Below are 10,315 nucleotides of genomic sequence, written 5' to 3'. Positions count from 1 at the left end.
GATGTAACATTATCACGATTATATGCATTTATCACGATTTGTAAACGCTCATAAATTTGAAATTTTGAGTTTTGAATTTGGGAGGATATTAGTAAATTGCTTCGTTTGTTGCTGAAATAGTGAATCTGGAATTAGGGTTGTGCATTCGGTTAAAACTGAACCGAATTTTTTTTCGGTTAACCGAAACCGAATTGGTGAAAAAATCACTACCGAAAACCGAACCGAAATGTATTCGATTTTCAACCGAAACTGAAATAATCATTTCGGTTATTACCGAAAACCGAAAATTAAAACCGAAATTTAAGAAAATATGCCAAAATTGCAAAAATAAATTATTAAGTTTACAACCAGAATTTGAGATATTGAAGTCACATGCCAATAAATTTAAGTTTTTAGACATTGATAAATGATAATTTAATTGCAGGAAAGATGCTCCAAAGTGAGGATGGAAGACTGAAGAGATGATGTTTATAATCGATTAATGTTTTGTGTTCCCCTGTGTTGTGTGTCTGTGTAAGTATTGATGAATGTGCAAGTGTTTTAGTAAGAAGATAAGAAAGAGAGACACAACAGATAAAAGAAGTTACATATATTACTACTAAATATGAAATAATTTATATTTTTATAAATATTCGGTTATTAACTCGGTTATTCGGTTAACCGCAGTTAATAACCGAATTACCGAATAACCGAAATTCAGGATTTTTACTACCGAAAACCGAACCGAAATTTGAAGTTTGGTTAACCGAACCGAAATTATTTCGGTTATTCGGTTCGGTTATCGGTTAACCGAACCGAATGCACACCCCTATCTGGAATAAGTAGAGTAGCGTACACACTTGGTTAGTAAATGGGTTATTGGTGGATAATTCATGGATCTATAATTTTATATGTTAAATGGGTCATGGGTAATTTTTTTACCCATTGGATAAATTAAGTAGTAGTCATTAAGAATATATAGATATATTTTAGTGGGTACTCTTTTTCCCTTTGGGTCTCTTTTTCCCTTTGGGTTTTACTCTTACGGGGTTTTGATGAGGCATTTTTTGTGGGTTATCTGATCGGACATTGGGGCGATATTGTCTAAGTTTCTGGGGGCACTTGCCTGCTTTTCAGTTAGATGATATATTCTGGTGAATGAAGAAAACTCTGTCACTCCTCCGGGTTGTATTCTTAATATTTATCAATGCAAATATATTTATATTTCTGCAAAAAAAATGAACAATAATAAATATTTAAAACACTATATTCAAAAAAATATCATAAAATTGAAAAATTAGAATGCACAAACATATTTGTTACAACTATAAGTTTATGAGTAGAGTAATTTGAATTTGAGTTCGACTCGGTAAATAATTTGAAAATTTTAAATTGAGCTCGATAAAAAATCATATCTATGACAAATACGTTGTTTCAAAAGGTGTGTCCCCCACATAGATTGCGGGGTAGCTGCGTATATATTGAATATTCATGTGTTGATAGCATGTCATCTTGGTATTTCATACGCACTCTCATGTATCATGTCGGTAATTTGAATTACGTCTATCGATAATAATTTTTTGACATGTTTACTAAAAATAGTTAATTAAGGCATTCACCAAATGTGTAAGATTTTATTTATTTCACAAAAATATTGACAATTCAATTCGTTTATGCCTAAAATCAAAAGAACATATAAAATTTGGATTAGAATATAAAAATTCACAAATTTACAAAATCTATGAATTATTATCGATCTATAAAACTCAATTGATCATACCCCTAATAAAAATGATAGTATATAATATTCCAAAATCCTATAATTGTAATATGTACTCATTTTCCAAATCAAAACTTACATCATCTTGTTCAAAATATTTTTACAATTTTTTAATCACAATTTATTCTAATAACCAATTTTTCGACTCAATTTACACACGCCTCGACTATTTTTACCGTCTCGTCGCGTAAATATTTTGACGTCCGCTGCTGGGTTCTCCCGTAGTCGTCCTATTCTGCTTAGTATATTCCGAGTCCTATTCGACTCCACGAGTATTTTATTTATTCTACATTTTTTTAATTTTTTAATTTCCCTAATATGTACTTGATTTTCAAATTAAATCCAATTTACGCTCCATCGCTCTATTAAAACGCGGCAAATTAATTTGGGGATTTTGATTTTAAAGCTTCAATCTCGCTATTAATTTCAGTTATAATCTGTGTGCGCATCGAATTATATTTTTTTTGTTAAAGTATATAGATACACGTTTATGTATGTATAGGCGTGATAAAAGCTAGGGTTTATCATGGCGGTGACTGAGCCAATTCAAGCTTCTTCTTCTCCGTGGATCCCTGAAGATGACCTCTTATTGAAGAATTCAATTGAGGTAATTATATAATTTTTTTATTAATTGTTTTAATTTTGATTTTTTTGGATTATTAGTTTGTAATGTTTGATTGTGTATCTGTTTTAGTGCGATTTGTTTGATTGATTGATTATTATCTGTTACGGTTGTTGTGGAATTTTGTGTAATTGAGGTGTGATTCGATATCGGGTTTTTCGTATCGTATATGTAGGCTTTATATGGAAGAGGTTGTAGTTGTAGATGGTGATGTGTTATTAATGTTAATTGGGAATGACCTGGCTGTGTAGAGATTAATCGGACATTTATTTAGGTTTTGTATGAGATTTATTTATGAAATTGTGTTTGTCGAGGAAATAAATTACTGGAAGTGTGAGTAGTATTTGTTGTCGGGAAATTATTTTCTGCACGTGTGATTATTTGTAGGAGTTTTTCTTTTCAAAAAGAGAATGTGTAGAAATAGAACAAACTGTTTGTGCTCTGCAGTAAGACACCGTAATGTGTAAATTTGAACTCGCTCTACACATTATCTGAAGTAGATAATGTAATTGCGTATAATATGGTAATGTACATACCCTATTCAGATAACGTCAACATTTGATGCTGAATCACCATATCTTATATTTCTATGTTTGGTCTCAAAACGATTGCTGGTGGCTGCATGCATTTCACTAATGTTTCACGGAACCAGCATCCAAGTTGGTATTACGTTCTCTCCCATTCTTGATGCAAATGTTTGTGGGTGTGGGTGATATGCTAATGGTGTGTGTATGGTGACTAGAAACCTGTCTCTAGTATGTAGATATGTATGTATGTGTAAATATGCGCACGTGTAAAATGAAATGAAATTAGGAGCTGCGCGTGCTCCCCCTGTAAAATATTTATATATGTTTATATAATTGGACATAAATATCATGAAGCCTAGTTTATGTGCATTAAGAAAAGGAATCAGATGCTAAAGTGGGTTAAAAACTTCTGCTTCTCTTTTACTACAATGATGATTTCGCCTGATAGAACAGTTTAAAACTTAATGTCAAACTGCTGTAGGTGTAGACTGTAGCAGTAGTCGATGTATGTTGTCTTCCTGTATCTGTACCACTATGGATAGTATAAAGGACGAGGCAACATATTATAAGTTCGAGGGGGTAATCCTTTTCAGGATAAAGATTCCTACTTACCTTTTCTAAGTTGCATTTACGGAGGTGTTAAGTTTCAGTATCTAATATTTTTCGGGAGGAAAAACGTTGATTATACTTACTTGTTACGCGCCTAAATGGTTTTTTTTGGCCTTCCCTTTAGACTCTATAAACAAAGTTTCTGGTCTAACTTATGAAGTTAATTAATATCTTAGTCGTATTTTTTTTTATATTTTAATAATGTGTGTGTGTGTATTGCAGGCTGGTGCTTCTCTTGAAGCACTTGCCAAAGGAGCGGTGCAATTTTCTCGTGCGTATACCTTTCGCGAACTGCGGGACAGGTGGCATTCGCTTCTTTATGATCCTGTTGTTTCAGCTCAAGCTTCTTCCAGGATGATGGAACTTGAACTCTCTGGTCCCAATTCTTCATCAAAGATCAGTAGGCCAGATAACGCTAAGAGTTCAGGAGTGACTGCAAAGAGGAAAATGGTAAGCATCCGCAAACAATATAATGCCATGAGGAAGAGACTTCGGAGTGAGCTTTTTAACTCCAGTGATATAGGCTTTCTTGAACCTAATATGCCTGATAGCAATAGGCGTGCGGGTGATTTTCACGAGCATGTCACTCTTGATAATGGGCCTGTAGATACCAATCATATGCTCCGTGATTCTATCTCAGACTTTGAACTTCAGGAATCAGACTTTGAAATCCTTAATCAGGTATTTCCGCAAGAAGCGGATGATATTGGTACTACCACCGTTGTTGATGCTCCTGGTAATGTATATCAAACTCAATGTCAAAATTTAATTGAAGATAATCATTCAATTGCAAATATGAGGGAAGATAGCTTATATGGCTTTCCTCAAAACATTCCCCCTGTGATTGGAGATGATGGGAGGCGTTCGATTGAATCAAATGTTGGACATAAAACTGTTTCACCCTTGTTGGCTAACGATTCAATGGACTTCGAAAAAATCACTGAGTCCAATACTCAAGTCCCTTTGCCGGAGCTTCATAATAATAAGCATTTTGATGCTGATAATTCTAATATGAAAAGATCGCCAGCCTTTCATTCAACAAATGAAACCCCCCAGACGGGTTCTGGGTTCGCAGCAAGGCATATTAGTTCCCCAGATTCCGATGGTAGTGTTTCATTACATACAATGGGATTTTCATCTTCAATGCCAAGACTCCCTCTTTGGAAAACAATGGAAGATATATCAGTACCTGCTATGCCAGTTCATATGCACAGTGGAGAGATAAGTCGGAGTGTTGAAGGGGCATTGACACTTCCCGGAACTAACGAACAAATGGAGAAGAGTCCATCAGCGTTTGATATTGCACAATCAGGTCCCCTGCTGAGACAGAGTGACAATGACAACTGCTTTGGTTCAGAGGCTGTCTCTGAGGTTGAATTTGTAGACCTTTCTGATTCCCTTTTAAACTTCCCAACCGAGGATGAGATGATGTTCATGAATATTGATGGGAAAGACAAAATAGATAAGTCTGGCTATGGTAATGTCAATTCATTAATTGTAAGCTCTGCTGGCGATGCTCAGAAAGGTGGTTTGTGCAATACTGATGCTAATGAGTCTAACAATGCTAAACCTTGTACGACATTGGTCTCAACTGCGGAATCAGAAAAAATTACTTCGTCTTTACATGTTGATTCCCAGAAAAGTATTTTACCTTCTGAGATGAACAGTGCTTCAGCATCAATATTGCCTCCTGATTATTCTGAACTTAATGAAGAAAATATATGCTGTGTGCTAAATACCGAGGACACGGAAATCCCATGCAATGATGACATTTTCTTGCTTATTCATCCATCAACATCTTTTGCTCCTGCACGAAAATCATATGCAGCAGATCCTGCTGACCCTGCATCATCTGCTGATGAAAAAGACAATGAACGAGGTTTAAAGTTGACAAAGGCAAAAGATCCTACAGTATCACATGCGTCATCCCCAGCAAAGGGCACACATAAGTTAACAGGATCATTTAATAGTCTTCCGGCTGGCGGTTGTAAAATCACATCTCATGTACCTGATGCAAAAAGCTTAGTTCTTAAACCTGGTGAAGTTAGCAAGACTATTAGAGACTTAATGCAAAATAGATCTGCTGTCCCTGCTGCATTTACTGCAGATAAATTTCAGGAGCAGGACGTCGTTAAAGTTGAATCAAGGGTACTATTGCATAGTATCTTATCTATATATACTGTTTGTCAACTTGTTGGAGTCTCCTTGAAGCTTTTTATTCTCCTTATTCTTCCTCACACTATTTCATTTCGACGTGAACAGGTATCAGCTAACCCGTGTACATCTAGGGAACCGGATCTATTCGCAGAAGCAGGCTCTGGTGAAATTGCTCTTCCAAAATCAGTTGACAATCTCTCTGCATTGGATCAGGACGAATCAGAGAGTGAATATGATGTCCCTTATTCTTCTGATATTGAAGCTATGGTAAATCTATGGGTTCATTTGCTAGATTCTGTTACCTTGATTACGTTATATATTTGTTTCTATGATGAAATATTATGTTTTCTTACAGATACTTGAAATGGACTTGGGTCCACATGATCAGGATTCACTTCCTATCAGACTAGGTAATTTATCTTGACGTGGTCCAGTTATTAACTAGTTTTAACAAGTAACTTCTATTTATTATTCGTGTTTGAACAAAGGACAAGGTCGGCTAATCATCATAATACAAGTGCATATTTATTGTTGTTCTGAACTTTTAGCTACTCAGATCATCTGATTCAGATGTTACGATGACCTTGTTTAAAACGAAAGTATAATACTCTGGGGCATACAAATTGCGTAGTGCAGTCACTTTTTTGGTCTGTAAATATCAATATTTTTTTCCTGATATTTGAACTTTTTCGGTATCTAAATTATTAGATGAGGATGCTAAGAAGAAAATCATTAGACTCGAACAGTGTGCTCGAGCATCATTGCAAAGAATGATGTCATCTCACGGTGCACTGGCTTTCTTGTATGGACGCCACTTGAAGCATTACATCAAGAAACCTGAGGTACGTATACAGATTTTTTCTTGATACTTTTACTTTCTTGTGATACAATTACATTGATTGGTCAACCCTTTTTATTTGTCAGATTCATGTTTCCATATTGTTTGTTAATGCGTCAGTGTCTGTGTGGATCTGAGGGTGTGTCTTTGGGGTAGTTTGGTTACATATGTTCAATCATGAGCTGGCTATGTCTGTGCTGAGTAAAATCGTATAGTGGCTTATACATTATACTTATTCGGAATAATGGCGCATGCATGTACTGGTCAAGGTTTTAAAGTTTTGTATATGTTACCAATTTTTCTTTCTAGCTGGCTGTAGTGCTTCCATTAATGAGTAAACTATGGCTTAATTAAGGTTATTTCCTTGTTCAAATGTGTTGATATTGTCACTTAATATAAATAAGGATATTTACACCTCTGGGATCACTTTAAAGTGGTTTGAAAGAATATTTATAAATATTTATATCCTAGACTACTCTCTTGTTTTCCTGAAAACCTTTTAATGATATATTAATTGTAGACTATTAGGTATTTCATTGCCACATAATGGCTAATAGCCTGAATGATGGGACTTTTCCCTTTTACCCAACTCTGCTGGTGCAGGAGCCTTGTGCACTGTATAAAACTTTTCACAATGATGTTTTTAAGGGATTGAAGTTTAATTTGGTTCATATTAGTTGTAGTGTACAAGACTTCTGTGCCAAACTGAGGATCCAAAGTTCTCATGTCTCTGGTCTTGGTTCCACTTGGAGTTGTAACAAGGTCAAATACGAAAGCCGGTTTATTGGCTGGGGTCAGATTGTTTATGAAAAGTTTTCAAGTTTTCTATTTTAAGTTCTGCCGGTTTCATTTACCGTCCTTCGTGACTATAATGGACTTTGATTGCCTGAGCAGAGGGCTCTTATTGTGTAAAGTCGCCATTCTTTCTTCTGAGTAAAATCCTTTCTTTTTTAGGTACTGCTTGGAAGATCAACAAATGATGTGGATGTTGATATTGATTTGAGGAAAGAAGGTCGAGCAAACAAAATATCTAGACGACAGGTGGGTCATTGAATTAGTGAATTACCTTTTCATAATGTAAACTATTACTATAACTGGGGAACTGTTGATGTAACATTGTTTAATTACTGATTACTTGGTTTCAAAAAGTGATTAACACATCATCAATGCTGATATTCATCAAGATTATTGGCATGCAAATATAGTGAGTCTTTGGCATTGTTTGTGTGGCATATGTTGCTCGAATTGTAACTATTAACATAACATTTGTTTTTATATGTAGGCAACTATCAAGATGGAGACAAATGGGTCTTTCTTTCTGAAAAATCTTGGGAAAAGTTCAATTTCAGTAAATGGCAAAGCAGTTGCTAGTGAACAGTCAATGCGCTTAAGTTCAAGTTGTTTGATTGAGGTATTTATCTTTCATATTGTATTTGTATTAAATATCTTACATGCAGCAATTGACTTTGACTATACGAGTAGTTGACCACTTTGATGGCGATACTTTTGAGAATATGCTCTCCGTTATTTGAAATTTGTCAGCTATTGGATTTCTTCAGCATAGTGTTATAATCCCCCCTTTTCTTCCCCTGACTCCTTAATTCCATAATACGTCCCGAACTTATTACAGTAACAATTATGTGGAAGTCTATCTTGAACAGCAGAAGCATTTATCTTGATTATTAATTTGTAAGCATACTTGTATTTGTTTGTCAAAAAGAGCCCTTAAGTTTTAAGGATAAAGGTGGGAGTAGTATTCTATTTGTTACGTTTGCAACACGTTAGAATATTTACTGACAATGGTGTTGTTAGGAACCGGAAGCTCCTGAACTGAGTTTTCAAGTATTTTTGGTATTTTTTGAGTTTATAAGCTGAATTACAATAATATAAGGATAGAAACGGAGCTGTTTTAGCAGACATATAGGGTAAGAATTGAGATTTAGGGATAGAAACAGATAGAATTAGATCAGAAATGTAGAGATAGAGAGAGACTGCAGTTAGAAACTTGTAGAGAAAGATAGGTTTTTAGAGAGAGAAACCTTATAGAGAAGGGAGAGAATAGTTGGTGGAAAATAGCTAACAAAAATACAAGTAGTGTTCAAACTCGAATATATTTTGTAGTTTTTCTTCTGTTTTTTTTAATTTATTTTAGAAAAAAATCCTTTATGTTGAAAAGTTTAATATTTTTTATAGTTATATTAGTAATGTTTATGAAATAGGAAGTAAAGTAAAAAAATGAAAATGAATATTAATTTTAAATAGAGTATAATCTGGATAAACTTAAAACAGGATTGAATTATAAAGGAAGTTGTCATTTAGTGAGTGCATGACTGTGTGTTGGGTTTAAAGTTTAAACGGTAATATGGGGTAGTTGGATAATTTTTGAATTAAGCGGGTTAGTTAGGGAAAACCAAACTCAAAAGACGGGAATTAAGGAATGGAGTCAGTGAGTCACAAGTCTTGCTGTATAAAGGCACCAGGCTAACTGACTCAGTAAATGACAAATATTCCCTTACTATCTCTATTATCCAATACTACTATCGACTACTTAGCTGATTCCTAAAAGGAGTTCAGAGACTACTAGTGCTTAGCTGAAGGTGCCTTGCATCTTTTGATTAATGCCAAGTTATCATTAGAAAGTAGAAACCTCTTATTTATACTTTTCGGGATCAAAGATGAACCTCTGTTCCAAATGTTTCTCTGGCAACGTGCTTAACTGCATACACACTGTGCATTATGCAATTGTAGTTTGGGGGGATGTATTTGTTGCACTGAGAAAAGATAAAATGATGTGGTCATGTACAAATTTTTTTGACATCCTGGTAAAAGGGTCGTATGTGAAATGCTTTTTTTAGATAATGTATTTACATGCATACTCTGAGACTCATAAATTTTCAAATTAACTGAAATCTACTATGTACCTTTAAGTTTTAACCTTGTGTGCTGCTTGCATCTTTGTGTTGCACACTTGCAATGATACCTTTAATGTAGTAGTTAGCAACTTCAACTAATTTATGTTAAATTGGTGTATTTGTAGATTAAGGGAATGAGTTTCATATTTGAAATCAATCACAAATATGTGAGGCGGTACTTGGATGCCGTCATGGAAGGAGCCAACACAAGACCAGCAAATATGAACGGTCGCCTGGACATGAAACATGGGAGCTGTTGAAAGTTGCCTCTTTATGCAGAGATGTTTAAAAATGATGATGTATATCTGTATGAGTTAGGTGCTAATCTCACGTATGAAATAGCTATGTAGATAATGGCTTTGTTTTTCAATCTTGGTAGCGCGATGGTTCTTGTTTCGGACCCGTACTTGTTTTGCTGTATTTAGAAAAGAATAGATTTGGATCATAGATTATCTGTTGCCAATACACGTAGTTTTTGGGATAAACACGACATTCTGAACGTACTCAAATGGGGAGAGGCTGAAGAGCTTGTTACGGCAAGGCCTGAAGGCCATGGCCTGTCACATTTGTCCACAATTAGAAGCCTTTTTACGCTCTTGAATAAATGGATGTCCAGTTAGACTACTGAAAGTAGTGAAGCTTGTTTTCTTTTTTGAAACGCAGTATACCTTGTTTTCTTAATTAGAAACTAGTATCTGTTGACCAGTGTAGTAAATTAGACATAATCACATAATATGTGAAATTTAGTTGATGCCTACAATTCGGCCAAGTCAACTGATTGATAATGATTGATTGATAAGCAAGTAAGATTCACTTGTGCTGTTTTCGGTCAGCAAGATAGTGCATGAAAAGTGGAAAATTAAATAAAAAAAACACGCTACTGGTACGATT

The 10,315-nt window shown here is 34.9% G+C and overlaps 1 protein-coding gene across 2 annotated transcripts; it reads left to right on the top strand.

Annotated features, from left to right (window-relative positions):
- The first annotated feature begins 1,967 nt into the window (after positions 1 to 1,967).
- On the top strand, positions 1,968 to 9,869 carry LOC141717409 (uncharacterized). Of its 2 annotated transcripts, none has more exons than XM_074519451.1 (8): positions 1,968 to 2,366; positions 3,740 to 5,665; positions 5,780 to 5,941; positions 6,030 to 6,084; positions 6,383 to 6,516; positions 7,467 to 7,553; positions 7,795 to 7,923; positions 9,550 to 9,869. In XM_074519451.1, exons 1-8 carry the CDS (start codon positions 2,286 to 2,288, stop codon positions 9,682 to 9,684), a joined length of 2,709 nt encoding a protein of 902 aa, XP_074375552.1. In that variant the 5' UTR covers positions 1,968 to 2,285; the 3' UTR covers positions 9,685 to 9,869. The 2 variants fall into 2 exon arrangements, with proteins under 2 accessions (XP_074375552.1, XP_074375553.1); XM_074519452.1 differs by lacking the exon at positions 1,968 to 2,366 and adding an exon at positions 2,680 to 3,044.
- The last annotated feature ends 446 nt before the right edge of the window (positions 9,870 to 10,315 follow it).

The sequence above is a fragment of the Apium graveolens genome, chromosome 4 (genome assembly GCF_009905375.1).
Source record: "Apium graveolens cultivar Ventura chromosome 4, ASM990537v1, whole genome shotgun sequence".
NCBI classification, from domain to species: domain Eukaryota; kingdom Viridiplantae; phylum Streptophyta; class Magnoliopsida; order Apiales; family Apiaceae; genus Apium; species Apium graveolens.
The sequence above is the reverse complement of the archived record's forward strand: the minus strand, read 5'-3'. Positions and strand labels throughout refer to the sequence as shown.